The sequence below is a fragment of the Pelophylax lessonae genome (genome assembly GCF_965119305.1).
Source record: "Pelophylax lessonae genome assembly, chromosome: 1".
Lineage (NCBI taxonomy): Eukaryota > Metazoa > Chordata > Amphibia > Anura > Ranidae > Pelophylax > Pelophylax lessonae.
The window spans coordinates 581,509,082-581,525,627 of NC_138768.1; the positions used below are offsets into that span (position 1 = coordinate 581,509,082).

The following is a 16,546-nucleotide window of genomic DNA, read 5'->3' on the forward strand; positions in this document are numbered from 1 at the left end:
AAGAATATCTAGCTTTACCACTGATATTAGCGGAGGTTGATTTGGCTAATCTATGTACAGAAGAACTGAGTATTCTGAAGGGGTTTCATAGTATTTTGTATATACTCTATTGGATGTTGAGATCCAAGAAACACTATACTCTCTGGAAACGAATCAAGGATGCCTGGAAATTGCTTAAAGAAGGTTGCATTCTACATCCGCTGACTGTTTTTTCATAATGATAATATTTATTTTTATTATTATTGACAACATATTGGTGCCGTGACCCAGGAAGAATTTATTTTCCCCTTATTTACTAAGATGTATATGAAGCTGATCAGATGATTAAATACATTTGTTCTTATTGTTAAACAAGATGAAAAGAACCTACCTGCAGTTATTGAAAATAACAATAAGGCCAGCTGTAATGTTTACAGCCCTTGTTCCTTATGACAGTAATCAATTATTTACCCATTTGACAAATTAACATAAGGCTTGTGTGTTTTGGTGCTACAGTTTATACTGGCCTTTTTAATAGAAATAGCAGAGGAAAAGTCTGAATTTAAATTCTATAAATCTTGAGAAATTTCCTTTTAATGTGTAAATGCAGGTCGAGCTAAAAATATATTTCTATCAGTCTGTGAATTAAAAAAAAAATATATATATATATATTTTATATATATTCTGTATATCCTACATTCATGATATGCATTGTGGTATTACTGTAGTTCCATCATTTAATGATATATACAGTGCCTTGCGAAAGTATTCAGCCCCCTTGAACTTTGTGACCTTTTGTCACATTTCAGGCTTCAAACATAAAGACATAAAACTGTAATTTTTTGTGAAGAATCAACAACAAGTGGAAGACAATCATGAAGTGGAACGAAATTTATTGGATATTTCAAACTTTTTTAACAAATAAAAAACTGAAAAATTGGGTGTGCAAAATTATTCAGCCCCTTAAGTTAATACTTTCTAGCACCACCTTTTGCTGCAATTACAGCTGTAGATCGCTTGGGGTATGTCTCTATCAGTTTTGCACATCCAGAGACTGACATTTTTGCCCATTCCTCCTTGCAAAACAGCTCAAGCTCAGTGAGGTTGGATGGAGAGCGTTTGTGAACAGCAGTTTTCAGTTCTTTCCACAGATTCTCGATTGGATTCAGGTCTGGACTTTGACTTGGCCATTCTAACACCTGGATATGTTTATTTGTGAACCATTCCATTGTAGATTTTGCTTTATGTTTTGGATCATTGTCTTGTTGGAAGACAAATCTCCGTCCCAGTCTCAGGTCTTTTGCAGACTCCATTAGGTTTTCTTCCAGAATGGTCCGGTATTTGGCTCCATCCATCTTCCCATCAATTTTAACCATCTTCCCTGTCCCTGCTGAAGAAAAGCAGGCCCAAACCATGATTCTGCCACCACCATGTTTGACAGTGGGGATGGTGTGTTCAGGATGATGAGCTGTGTTGCTTTTATGCCAAACATAACGTTTTGCATTGTTGCCAAAAAGTTTGATTTTGGTTCATCTGACCAGAGCACCTTCTTCCACATGTTTGGTGTGTCTCCCAGGTGGCTTGTGGCAAACTTTAAGCGACACTTTTTATGGATATCTTTAAGAATTGGCTTTCTTCTTGCCACTCTTCCATAAAGGCCAGATTTGTGCAGTATGCGACTGATTGTTGTCCTATGGACAGAGTCTCCCACTTCAGCTGTAGATCTCTGCAGTTCATACAGAGTGATCATGGGCCTCTTGGCTGCATCTCTGATCAGTCTTTTCCTTGTATGAGCTGAAAGTTTAGAGGGACGGCCAGGTCTTCGTAGATTTGCAGTGGACTGATACTCCTTCCATTTCAATATTATCGCTTGCACAGTGCTCCTTGGGATGTTTAAAGCTTGGGAAATCTTTTTGTATCCAAATCCGGCTTTAAACTTCTCCACAACCATATCTCGGACCTGCCTGGTGTGTTCCTTGTTCTTCATGATGCTCTTTGCGCTTTAAACGGACCTCTGAGACTATCACAGTGCAGGTGCATTTATACGGCGTCTTGATTACACACAGGTGGATTCTATTTATCATCATTAGTCATTTAAGTCAACATTGGATCATTCAGAGATCCTCACTGAACTTCTGGGGAGAGTTTGCTGCACTGAAAGTAAAGGGGCTGAATAATTTTGCACGCCCAATTTTTCAGTTTTTTATTTGTTAACAAAGTTTGAAATATCCAATAAATTTCGTTCCACTTCATGATTGTGTCCCATTGGTGTTGATTATTCACAAAAAATTACAGTTTTATATCTTTATGTTTGAAGCCTGAAATGTGGCAAAAGGTCGAAAAGCTCAAGGGGGCCGAATACTTTCGCAAGGCACTGTATAAGCTGTGTTACTTTGATTATACTGTAGATCATATTTTATATAAATGGTGTGGCTTGTGTGAAGGTATTAATGTTAAGGAGTATGCAATGGAGTATGTACCAGCCTTTTTAGATAAGGGTTTATGATAATTTGTTATTAAAATATGAAAGTTGTAATACTTTTTTTTCCCAAAGATTAAAAATTCATCAAAAATTTGTTTGTAGTAAAGTTAGTTTAAAGAATTTTTTTTCGGATAATTGAGAAAGGTCTAAAAGGTGTATTGCTTCTAATTTGTAGATGTATACATTTTGCATAGCAGCTCTTTAATGAGGATTATATCCAGTTTAAAATTCTGTCCAGCAAAGCATTTTTTGCCTAGAGATAAAAGAACTGAGTAGCTCTGATAACAGACATTAAGCAGTTGTATTGACATATGCATAATAAACACAATGATTTATGAGGGTAAACAACTGCCAATCAATGCAGATTTCCACTTGTTTAATTCATCATGACTTTGGAAAAGTTAAATATTTGGCTTAAAAAAAAAAAAAAAAAAAACTGAAACATGTCTATGTTTTAACACATGCAGTAAATAAAGGCTCAGGAAGCAAACTGTACACTAGCATTTTAGCTTTCTTCTTATTCACAGTAAAACAAAACAAGTACAGTATATATTCACTACGCCAGTTATTATAAAATATCTGCAGAATATTAATGTTAATACATTAATGTTTTGTACATATTAATCAATTTCAATTTAAAAAAAAAAAAAAAAATATCCTACCCAACCTAGAAGTGACTGGAGTTTCAGGTAAGTAATTGTAGCTTTTTGTATACTTTTTTTTAAAATAAATATGAAAAAATTAGGTACAGGGAATAATCAACATAGTTCAGCTTTAGAGTATACAGTAAAACCTTGGATTGCGAGCATAATTCGTTCTGGAAACATGCTTGTAATCCAAAGCACTCTTATATCAAAGCGAATTTCCACATAAGAAATAATGGAAACTCAGATGATTCGTTCCACAACCATTTATTCATAAATACTTCAATTTATAGTCCATATAAAAAGATTATAGCAATGTTATAGGTTGTGTAACCATAAAATGTCCATCCACAAATAGCCGCTTCCACAAGGGGATTGGAAGCAAAATCCAGCAGGAGCTACAGGGTATCAAAGAGAAGAGAGGCGCCTCTAAGTGTAGCAATATGGTTCCATTTAATGAAGGTACAACATTTAGCAACTCACATGGTTGATGAATAAAACAGGCACATCAAAGTCTGAAAGCGAGGGGCAGCATGGAATGGATGACGTAGATGGTGGTGCGGAGGATGGTGCTATGTGGACAGCTTTACCCCTGATGCCTGCATCCTTAGATGTGCCTGTTCTAATCATCAACCATGTGAGTTGCTAAATGCTGAACCATATGTAACCATATTGCTACACTTAGAGGCGCCTCTCTTCTCTTTTATACTCAGCTGTGACTTGAGGCTACTTGTATATCAAGACATCGCTTGTATATCAAGTCAAAATTTATGTGGAAATTTTGCTTGTCTTGCAAAGCGCTCTTAAACCAAGTTACTCTCAAACCAAGGTTTTACTGTACTTCCACATTTGCATTCAAGTTTGGGAAAATCCCACTATATGTTTGTTACGTGTTTCCCATTCACACAGCATACCTGGACGCCTGAGCGATTCCCGTGACTTGCAATAACACCCCGTACGTGGCACAATTTTGCCGTAATTTTCACCCGATGGGTCGTGGTAAAATTGCACAAACTGAATTGCGGGACGCCTGACGCCTAAAAGAAGTTCTTGTACTTCTTTTGGGCATCAGGGGGAGAGGGAGAGAGAGAGAAGAGAGGGAGGGAGAGAGAGAGAGACAGAGAGGAAGAGAGAGGGGGGAGAGAGAGGGGGGGAGAGGGGGGATGAGAGAGAGGGGGAAGAGGGAGAGAGAGGGAGGGAGAGGGAGAGAGGGGGAGAGAGAGGGGGGAGAGAGAGATAGGGGGAGAGAGAGAAAGGGAGAGGAAGAGAGAGAGAGGGGAGAGAGAGGAGGCAGAGATATAGGGGGAGAGAGAGGGGAGAGAGAGAGGGGGGAGAGAGAGGGGGGAGAGAGGGAGAGAGCGGAGAGAGAGAGGAGGAGAGAGAGATTTTTTTTAAACTGGTGCTGAAGAGATTTGTGCCCCATAGGCTTTATTGATTTGCCCTGTATGCATATATTCGGTATTGATACTTTTTTCAGCCTCTTTTTCAATGATTTTTATTGAAAGTTTTCACAAAAATAGTGCAAAATATACACACATAATAAAAAATCAGTGCATAATAAACGTTAACAGTGGTATAACCATAGCAAACATTAGATAATACTTCTATAAAAGGTCGAAACTATAACGTGGCAAGGGCTAGCACCTCAAAACACAAAAAACAGGAGCCTCAAGGTATCTAGAGGGACCTTCACCGAGGGTAAACAGGGCCAACCACCCCGAGCATTTAATCACATTGTGCGTACTACACAGGATAAGTGGCTAGATCGTGATCCCACAGATCTTTGCCCCAGCCTGGGCTGGGGACATGGGGTACTAAGCCCTTAGAATACAGTACCACTGTTAACCCCATATCGTAAACTGAGACAAATCGTAGAAAAAGAGAAAGAGAAAGGACAATAGAGCCACAAGAAAAGAAGAGAAAAGGGAAAAGAGAGAAGAGAAAAGATTTGTACGATTGGACCCGACCCCGCCCCCGCACCCCACCCCCAGACCTTCCCGAGTCCATCAGGTACCCCCAGTGAGGTAGTTAATCCACGATCCCCATACCTTGTCAAACACACGCAATTTGTCCTCCAGTCGAGCCGTCAGGCGCTCATTAACCATAATCCAATTCAGTTTGTGCCTAAGCAGCTCAAATGGTATCGTAGCAGACTTCCAGGATCTCGCTATTGTTATTTTTGCTGCAGTAAATATGAACGTTATGAGCCGCCTCTGCGCTCTATTGGCTGTATCCACCTTTTTGCCCAACAGTGCCTGCTGAGGAGACTTGAGTAGGTTTATTTGCGTGAGGGTGTAGATGAAATTGTACACTCTAATCCAAAAGCGTCGGGCCTTCGGGCATTGCCACCAAACATGGAACATCGTACCCTCTTGGCCACACCCCCGGAAACACCGCGAGGATGCTCCTGGCACAAAGGATGCTATCCTGACTGGTACCATGTACCAGCGCAGGAGCACCTTGTAGTTGGCCTCGATGATTGAAGTGTTAACTAGAGACCTGGAAGCCTCTCGAGCCATGTCGTGCCAGTCCGCCAACTCCACAACCTCCCCGACATCCGCCTCCCATCGCTCCATGTTTTTTTCAGCCTCTTATGTTCTATGAGTGTTGTAATAATTTTGTCTTCAATAAAAACTTTTGGTATTAAAAAAAAAAAACAGCAGTAATGGAAGTAACAGTGGCAGCAGTAATGGCAGTAACAGTGGCAGCAGTAATGGCAGTAACAGTGGCAGCAGTAATGGCAGTAACAGTGGCAGCAGTAATGGCAGTAACAGTGGCAGCAGTAATGGCAGTAACAGTGTACATGAATAATAAGCTCTATGGTAAACACCCCGTACGTGGCACAATTTTGCCGTAATTTTCACCCGATGGGTCGTGGTAAAATTGCACAAACTGAATTGCGGGACGCCTGACGCCTAAAAGAACTTCTTGTACTTCTTTTGGGCATCAGGGGGAGAGGGAGAGAGAGAGAAGAGAGGGAGGGAGAGAGAGAGAGACAGAGAGGAAGAGAGAGGGGGGAGAGAGAGGGGGGGGAGAGGGGGGATGAGAGAGAGGGGGAAGAGGGAGAGAGAGGGAGGGAGAGGGAGAGAGGGGGAGAGAGAGGGGGGAGAGAGAGATAGGGGGAGAGAGAGAAAGGGAGAGGAAGAGAGAGAGAGAGGGGAGAGAGAGGAGGCAGAGATATAGGGGGAGAGAGAGGGGAGAGAGAGAGGGGGGAGAGAGAGGGGGGAGAGAGGGAGAGAGCGGAGAGAGAGAGGAGGAGAGAGAGATTTTTTTTAAACTGGTGCTGAAGAGATTTGTGCCCCATAGGCTTTATTGATTTGCCCTGTATGCATATATTCGGTATTGATACTTTTTTCAGCCTCTTATGTTCTATGAGTGTTGTAATAATTTTGTCTTCAATAAAAACTTTTGGTATTAAAAAAAAAAAACAGCAGTAATGGAAGTAACAGTGGCAGCAGTAATGGCAGTAACAGTGGCAGCAGTAATGGCAGTAACAGTGGCAGCAGTAATGGCAGTAACAGTGGCAGCAGTAATGGCAGTAACAGTGGCAGCAGTAATGGCAGTAACAGTGGCAGCAGTAATGGCAGTAACAGTGTACATGAATAATAAGCTCTATGGTAAACACTCTACAGTAGGTATCAATAAAAAAAAAAACATCAATAAAAAAAAACATATTTTATGTCATATACTTTTAATTTTGTTACAGAAATTGGTGTGCATATGTCCATACGCGGCTCATGCCAACTGTTGCAATGGAAAATGTGGAAACATATGTGTCTGCAGGAACAAATCCTTGTGCATGGAAAATTGGAGCCTGTTCAATGAGGTCTGTACTTCTACATGTTCGAGTCATGTGTTTTTTTTTTTTGTTTTCATTTGGGTTTACATTAGGTTTGCTGTGCTTCGAGCACAAACTGTGTACAAAGCAATGACATCTATTATTAGTAAGCTGAACAGAAAAAAGTGCTTTGTCTCTACTATGAACAATTGCTTCAGACAGATAAAGTCATGAACCATTAAACTGGGTGTCCTGGGTCTATTTATAAGCAGCTACAGACTAAGGTGACTTTCTTTTTTTTTTAAGTGGTCAATATACAGTTACAGATTAGTGAACACAGCATAGCCCTAAAAGTTATTTTTTTCTGGTTACATTTTTATGAATAAAAATAAATTAAATGCACTGTGAGTTTTTTGATATTACAGAAATCAAACCTATTTAAAGTTAATCCACATACAACATCTTTTTTAGGTTATGTTTATTTGTCCCTTTATATTTCTTATACTAGTTGCTTTTTTTTTAGATTTTTGTTTCATAGATAACTGCACAACCATGTCTGCGCAGTGTGTTATAAAACTTTAGAACCATTGTTTTTCTTTCTCACTGGTAACTAAATCATTGGCTTTGAATGTTTTGCTGTGCACAATATACTGTATGTTTAAGCAATACTGTACTAATTAAATCAGTATGTAGATGGAGCAGGAAAAGTATCTACAAATGAGTTACAATGGCCATTTTGGTAAAACAGTGTCAACTTTCTAACTCTGAGCCCCCGTTCACGCAGGGGCGACCTGTCAGGCGACCTGGTCGCCTGACAGGTCGCCTGCCATACAGAAGCTGTGGACCCGTTCTAATAGGAGCGACACAAGTCGCTCCGACTTAGAAAAAGGGTCCGGAGCTTCTTTGGGGCGACCCGGAGCGACCTGCATAGACTTCAATGTTATGAAGTCCGTGCCGGCCGCTCTGAGGTCGCCAGGGGAAGTCGGATCGCCCCAGTGTGAACGGGGCCTGAAACATCTATTTTTTTCACTTTTGCAAGTAGAAAAACAAATTTCCGGCTCTGAAAATTGTAACTTCTAAAAATGTAAATATTACCTTTAGTGCCGGTTCACACTACCGTGGCATGACTTTGGGAGCGACCTGTGAAGTCGCGTGCACCGTGACTTTGGCGTGACTTGCACGGACTTCATATAATGAATGTCAATCCAAGTCGCTTCGATGTCGCCCCGAAGTAGTACAGGAACTATTTTCTAAGTCAGAGTGACTTGAGTCGCTCCTATTAGAACGGTTCCCGTAGCACTGCATGGACCATGACTTGTGAGGCTGACCAGTCGCCTGACAAGTCGCGGTAGTGTGAATGGGCATTTAAAATGATTTTAAAATTCTTAGTTTTTTTAAAAAAACAAACATATTATACATACTGCTTTGTGAATTAATATTGTACCTCCTCTTCTGGGGTCCCTCGTCAGCGCTCTAGTCTCCTCCTCTTCTCTGTGCGCCCTCCCATAGGAAGTCACATTGTTTTCAATGATGCCCATTTACATCCATGCAACTTAGCATGGCACGATTTTGGAAAAGGGTATTCCAAGGATATCATTGTATTACTTCGGTGCGCAGTTGCAGGGATTTGTGTCCCATAGGCTTTATTGAAAATGCATCAAAAATGCATGGAAATGCTTTTTTTGGTGTATTTTTACCTGCGATTTGGGTTGGTTGTTAGAAGCTAGTACCCTGTCCCTCTTCCCCACAATCCTGGCCCGGTAGTTGTGGGGGTCTGCGGGCAGGGAGCTTATCAGGATTTTGAAGCTCCTTTAATTATAGAGGAGTGCCCTAGAACTCAACCCTGCCTTATATGAATAAGTATAGGGCCATGTCCATATGTGGTCAATGATGTCACTGCAGGACCTCATCCCATTGTGACGTCATATTCATTCATTGACTCCATATTCATTTACATAATATAGGCCAGATCTGGCGGCGCCATTATTGTTAAAGCGGCTTCGCGATTTTGATAAATCCCCCTACCACAGAGACCCCTACCATCACTGGGCCAGAGTTGTGAAGAAGAGGCCCTTGTTTTAATCAAGATGGGCACAAGGTGCTTTGCCAGGGGGTCCCCTGGAATCCCCCAGCTGACAGCAGGGAGGAGTCACTGATTGTTAGGACACTGCCAGGGATTAGTCAAAATGCAGTAGTATCAAAAACACATTAATAGACAATCAAATTTCACTACATAATCACACTGGAAATGTTTTCTTTTTTTTTTTTTTGTAAATGTTTTCTATGTAGAAAATGTTAGATGATTTATAACTCAACAAGGACTCACTATTGTTCTAAGAAAACCCCTATGTTCACAACTGTTCGTTATATGGTCACAAACTGCTTGTAAATATGACACTGTGTATCGCCAGACTAATACAGTATTATGCTGCATTGCATGCCAGTTATGGTCTAGCACACTTGTGCTCTCAATCTAGAAGACATAAAAATAATTTATTATTGTTACCATATGTGCTTGCCATTCTCCAGGAGTCGTATTATCGCACAACCAGTTTACAGAATGAAGCATAAAATAGTGACATCTTTGGAATGGAAGTGCTGCCCAGGATACAGTGGAGAACAGTGCGTGGTCTCAGGTTTGTTTCCAGATCTCTCCAGCTTTGTATTTGTACTTATCACCATCTTCTTCAAAACTAGAGATGAGCTGCCAATTCAGACCGAATTTTACTTGTTCAAAGGTTTTGCAATCGCCCAAACCAAATTGATTTTCAGATGTGTCAAACTTTCCGTGGTAGCAGCAGTAATATATTTAGCAGTGATATTACTACCGCTGCCAAATGTGACAACTTCTGCTCAGGTTGGTTGTTAGGAAGCCACAAGCTGGCAACATCCTAACAACCGTTACATATCCCTGCCCAGCCTAGTCAGCTGGTGATTCCAAAGGGATGTTACTAACCAAATATGGTCATGTGCATAATTGGTCAAAGACATTATTTAGGAGACCCAACCTCCTTTATTTATGTTAGCCAAGGGGACCAGGACATTGGGTTTGTCAATTAGCCGGTGGATTTTTTTTTTCTTTGGTGGGTCTGTGAGCATCGTTTGTGGTGATTGACATGGATCTGCATTGCCAGACGAAGTACGTGATGGTGGATTTACATCATAAGACACCACACATGTTTTTTTTTTTCTTTTACTTTTTCACTTGTGAAAAAGCAGGGGTACCCTTTGTACCCTATATCCATCTGCCATCCATACTAGACCCTCATCAAGGATAAAGGTTATATATTGTTAGGAGGAACCCACACTTTTTTTTTTTTCAGGATAAGGGGATGGTATAGCTGACGGGAATCCCATGGAGTTTGTTCACCAACACAAGTATAGCAGCCAAAGCTGTAATTTGCTGCCGATTAAAAAAGAAGGTTTTTTTTTTGTTTTGTTTTTTGTTTTGTTTTTTTTGTAAATATCGTCTTTGCTGCAGTATAATGTATACAGATGCACCATTTCCCAATCACTTTAAGGGCACAAACTCCACCAAATGGAATTTCTTTTAAGCAATTTGTTTTCCTTTGGTGCACGGTCCTCAGTCCTAAATGCCATTTTCTTAGACAACCCCCTGCCTATTAGGAATGGGCATTACTGTATTTTAACATTCACCTCCCATTGACTTCAGTTGGGTTCAGATTCAGTGCCAGAAATGTAGTCATGTTCTGCAAACCTGCCTTAAACCAAAACCAGGTACGTTAAGCTCCTCCCTTTTCAAAACTAAATTAAAATATTTGTCCGTAGTTCTTATCAAAAAGCAATGTGCTCTCTTTTGTTGGTCCCTATAGTGTACATTATTAAAGTGGAGGTTAGATCTAACTAAGCTTAAAACAGCTTCTTCTCCCTTCTAACTCCTATTTTAACTACTTGTAGAAGGAAGTTGCTTATAGTGTACTTACCTATTCTCAGGGTGCTCTAGTCCAATCGCGTGATTTCCCCAGCTGCTGGCTTCAGGAGAGAGGAGAGAGTGCCAACAATGGCTTGAATGCCTGGACAGTATCAGCCATAGGCTTACTATGGGGCATCCCTTGTCGGCTGTCAATCCTCTACACTGAAGCAAGCGCTGAAATCGGACTGGGGCCCCCTGGGGATAGACAAGTATAAGCATCTTACTTCTATAGAAGTTAGGAGGGGATGGGAGCAGTTTTAAGCTTAGTTCGATCTAACCTAGACTTCAACTTTAAGTAAAGTGCTGCACACATACCAGGTGGAAACATTTTAATCATGTGCCCAATGAAGGCAAAGTGGCCTATATTATGTTTTCATCCAAGTTCACCTAATTTTTGCCCAAGATTTCTGTAATTGATTCCATTACAAACTCTAAATCCTGGCTGAAAGTTTTGTGAAATTATTGATGAATAGACCCCAAAGCGCCAGTGGCCAGGCACATGGTTACACACTCTTTTTAGTTTAGTTCTCTGATAGTATGATAAAGGAATATTATAACGAAAAAGAGACAGAACAGAAGCATTAGAATAGACAGATGCAGACCACGCGCATTATTTCTAGATAGTTGAATTAAACCAGCTAATTTGTTTTAATTTAAAAATTTAAATTTTAGGTCAGCCTATGTTTTGGTAATATAAAGCCTTATACCCTGTATCTTCATTAAATTAAGTCCTCTCTCTGGTGAGAACTGTTAATTTCTGCTAATATCCTGCATTTCATCTTATTCATTTGGCACATTATAATTAAAAATATTTTCTATTTGGTTACAATTTGCTGTAATTTGTCATAATCTATTACCAGAAAAATGGTATTACAGTTCAATAAATTTTGCTTTGCATCTATCACAAACAGTTATGCGTTACCCAAGATTAGCTGAAGGTAAGCAGAAGGTTTTCACGGTAATATATCAGCAGCTTATCGAAGTTAATTGCGCATATTAAAACAGCTGGATCCCCTTAAGGATGCTCACTGAAAGGCCCCATATAATTCACTTCTAAAATGTGATTTATGGTGTTATTCCTATATTAATGCCTTTATCAAAAGTTTAAGAAAAAGATAAAAGTAGCTGGAGTTGGTGTGTGTGTGTTTACATAAGTTACGAGTTTCAATCAACTTTATATTTCATTAACAAATATACAGTACATGGAATTATTTTTTTAAACAAAATGTTTTACATACAGTATAAGGGGCCCTTAGTTGTGTATAGTGCCTTCATTATAATTGTAGAAGAAAAGAGGAATAATGTAAGATAAAGATGAATTTTAGTACACTTTTTTCATAAAATTTATATGCCTTTTTTTCTGTGGAAATATTTATTTTTGGACAGATACTATAATACAAATCTAATTTGAAACACCAAGTCTATGTCCCTGATTGTTTGAGCTCAATTACACTTAAAGAGATCCTGTCTCCAGACAAATTATTTCAACAAAAAATCCTCACATAAAATTATATATTTATTTATTGTATTTTTCATTTTATTTACCTGTGAAAGCCTCCCTTGTGTAGATGTCCAAAAACCCTAAAGCCCGGTACGCACAGGCTGAAAATCGGCTGATTTAGCAGGAACGAACTGACTTTTGGTTCATGAGCACAGATATCTGTTCAACAGAAGTTGGTCTTATGATCGGCTTCTTTCAAATGAGCATGTTTTAAAACCAGTATTTAATCAGTGCTTGCAGCCACTTGGTTTAAGAAAACTTCTGAAAAAGGTGCTGAGGCAGGAACCACCATTGCTGCTCCTCCTTTCGAGGGATCAAAGGATGGAAGGCACATTGGTAATCAGAAGGGATCATAACACCATCAAGAAATTTTTCAAAGAGGTTCTTACGCAGCACCTCTTCAAAGTGCCACATTTTGGACTCCCTTTGGGATAGTAGCATTAGTTCTGCTATTTTATCTTTTTATCGGGGATGCAGCATTAATCTTCAATATCCTGAATCCTGGGATCTTGTATAGATTAATAAATATAAGACCCCATTCATCACCAATTGCCTGCAGCATAGGACCCAGAGTCCTCTGTGTCCCTGAGGACAACACTGTCTTTAATAATCTCACCCAACATCTGGGTTTGGGAGGGATAAAACATCCCCCTTGAACAGTGGTGTACTTAGGTTTTGTACTGCCCTAGGCCTGTCTAAACTTGTGAACCCCCTAATTTAAATATGACCCACCCCCTTCCTGTTTAAGACTCACTCTGTCATCTGTGCCTCATCACTGCCCACCAATGCAGCCTATCAGTGCCCATCAATGCAGCCTATCAGTGCCCATTGTGCAGCATATCAGTGCCCACCAGTGGAGCATCATCAGGGCAGCTTATCAGTGCCCATTAGTGCCAACTCATCAGTGCACATCAGTGCAGCCTGATCAGTGCTCATCAATGCAGCCTCACCAGTGCCCATCAATGCAGCCTAATCAGTGCCCATCAATGCAGCCTTGATCAGTGTCCATCAATGCAGCCTGATCAGTGCCCATCAACACAGCCTCATAAGTGCCCATCAAAACAGCCTCATCAGTGCCCATCAAATGCAGCCTCACCAGTGCCCATCAAATGCATCCTTATCAGTCCCCATCAAATGCAGCCTCATCAATGGCCATTAAATGCAGTCTTATCAGTGTCCATCAAATGCAGCCTACCAGTGCCCATCAAATGCAGCCTTATTAGTGTCCATAAAATGCAGCCTCATCAGTGTCCATCAAATGCAGCCTACCAGTGCCCATTAAATGCAGCCTACCAGTGTCCATCAAATTCAGCCTACTAGTGCCTGAATCACACAGAGCGATGATCTCCCGCTGTGTCACTGAGCTTGGATTTGAATTTCCCAGGCTGCCGCTGTAACAAAGCCCCACCTCCTAGACCGGCTCCTATAATACACATCACACTGATTCAATTTCTCGGCATTGAATCAGTGTGCCATCTATCACAGAAGCTGGTCTAGGAGGTGGGAACTTGTTACAGTGACTTCCGAACATTTCAGATTCAAACTCTGTGACACAAGAGATCGCCGATCTGCATGACACACACAAGGGGAGGAGGGAGGGCAGGGATGTGACAGGGGAACACCAGGATGACACCCCCCTTACACCCCTCCAATGTGTGGCACGCAAGGTGGAGACCCCCCCTGTTGGTACGCCACTGGGTACAGCAACCCGCCGGCCACCGGAGACTGTTTTTTTTTGCGGGAAGTGGAGCCAGGACTTGGGAGGAGGCTTTTTTTCTTGCAAGGTGCTGCCCTAGGCCTGGGCCTTGTCAGCCTAGGCCAAGACACAGTGCTGGCCTTGAAGTCTGCCCCATTTGTCCTCCTCACCGCTAGTTCCCCAACCCTCCTCCTTGGGCCTCACAGTGATGGAGACAGTAGGCAAAGGTTCCTGCTGACCCTGAGGTAATAGCAGGTTTTCTTCTTTTTCCGCTGCTGGTAACATGACTGATATTGCGTTTCCTTTGGTTTAGGGTGTCATATTTGAGCCAGTTAGGCAGGCAGCTGATGTTGGCCTTGCATTTTTGCCAGGCGGGCCATGGCAGAGTATGGCTGCCCAGAATGGCCACAAACACTTACTTCTGGCCTGTTGAAGGACCTCCTTGAAGCCAAGGTGCTTCTTAATGAACTGCTGCTCCACCAGGTTGAGTATATATGCAGGGAAAAGTATGTGTATAATTTTTCCTAGTCGAAGAGCAGCCATTTGCCATACACCACCTTCCAGAGGCCTGCCACCTCTTGATCTGGGCCTAGAGAGCTGCCAGCATCTCTTACCTAGTGTAGCTCCTGTCCTCCAGGCAAACAAACTGCAACAGAGCATGACAGCCTTTAGTCTGGGATATTGCATATGCTCTGGGGCACTTGGGGGGACTGCTGGTTTCCAAGAGTCAGAGGTTTAGACCAGTGAGTAGCAGAGAATACAGGCAAATGTGCTTTCACCATCCAGACAAGACACATGGCAGCACCACCAGCTCCAGTGGTATGCTCTGTCTTACATATTTCCTAACCCCAAGAAGATTCACTGTGTCCCATAAAGGTTATGTAGGATCCCTGCTAATGCTTCATGGATCGTGGTCAAGTGACACAGACAGATTGGGGTTAATTTACAAAAGGCAAATAGGCTTTTAACCTTGCAAGAAAATTTTCCCCTAGCTTAGTGAATGTGGTTAAAATTTACTTTAAAAAGAATACCAAATCAATTGCAAGGAACATGAAAATAAATAATATTTTTGCTTTCACATGATTGGATAATGGGAGTCAGCAGAGCTTTGCATTATTCACTAAGCTAAGGGGAAATACCCTTGCAAAGTAAACAGCCTAATTGCCTTCAGTAAATCAACCACATTGCAATTAACATGATGGGGGAGAAATATCTGGGCAAAAAAATGGTGGCTTGCTACTTGCCACTGTGGTGTAGGGGCATAAACTCATGAAAAGGGGCTGATTGCATGAGCTGGAATGGGAGCAACCGCAAAGCCAGGAGTTTTAAAAAAGGTGGAATTTGAACATTGGGCATGCGTGTGATTTAAAGACATTTTTTCTTCTGCTCCAAAAGAAACACATGCCTTGAAAATAATGCTGCTGGAGATGGCGGGTGGATGTAGAATTCTACAGAGATTTAAGCCTTTGCTTAGCCCTCAGCATAGCCCTTTGACCCTTTTCCCCACTTGATGTGGCATATAAGCCTCTGAAACCCCCTGTGAGACTACCATTCCTGTAACTACAGGCTGCAGGGATTGCAACAGAGGCAGCAAGAGAATGTTGGGGGAGGGGGTGCGGACAGTGAGTAAAGAGTAGTGGGGCTTTTGCTTCTGGCATTAAGTAGCTGCTTCCACTGAGCTCTGTGGTGCAGCCATGGGTTTTCTCATGCATGTGGTACCCAAATAGCTTGTACTTTCACCATGTCTTATTTGCTGCAGGCAGAGGCAGACCACAATGGTGCTGTCAACAGCAGATATGTTAAAAAATTCCCACATTGAAGAGTTCTGTGGACAGGCTCTGAGGATGGCATTGACCTGTACGAACACACTGCAATCCACAGAAATTCAGCTCAACTTATAGCAACTATTTCTACTGGCTGTTAGCTCTCCCCAAACTACTCCAACACACATTGATGAATGGCTGCTGGGAAACTTTTTATAGTGAGGGGATGGCACATAAAAAAAAGCCTCCATTATTGGCAATTCTAACACTGATGACCATAGTTGAATGGTAAAACATGGGATTATGGGTCCTACAATATGGCCCTGAATAGACACAATTTACCATGTTATTAGTGTTAATTTTCCTAGCATTCACCCTGACCATTTGACTTTCCTGATAATTCCCTAGAATTGCTGATATCCTCCCGTTTGAAAAGATGTTGAATCCATGCAGTGTTTTTTTTTTCACATTACCAGATAACATTCTTTTGTCACTTGTGTAGGCAAGGTCCAAGCTGTATACTACAAAAGTCTGTTTGATATGTAGCACAATTCCCAGCCATTTTGCTGGATATGGGTCCCCCTGGGTTACCGCTAGCAACAACAGCACATTTAAGTATGTTTCTCCAAGTGTGAGCACTATATTTTGTAACTTGGATAGGAGAAGGGATGAGTGAGATAGTCCTTGAACTGAACTATGCACAATTTGGCGGGGACACTTGAGAAATGTTATTTGGCGCTGACTTGAAGCTGGCTGAATGCTGGCTGGA

At 41.4% G+C, this 16,546-nt stretch overlaps 1 protein-coding gene across 1 annotated transcript in view; it reads left to right on the top strand.

The window, feature by feature from the left end:
- Positions 1–16,546, top strand: part of MMRN1 (multimerin 1) — a 217,582-nt gene that overhangs the window by 140,723 nt on the left and 60,313 nt on the right. The window contains exons 2-3 of the mRNA XM_082243351.1: positions 6,812–6,931; positions 9,413–9,519. Of these exons, the coding sequence (XP_082099477.1) occupies positions 6,812–6,931; positions 9,413–9,519 (227 nt within the window). The remainder of the gene's footprint in view (positions 1–6,811; positions 6,932–9,412; positions 9,520–16,546) is intronic.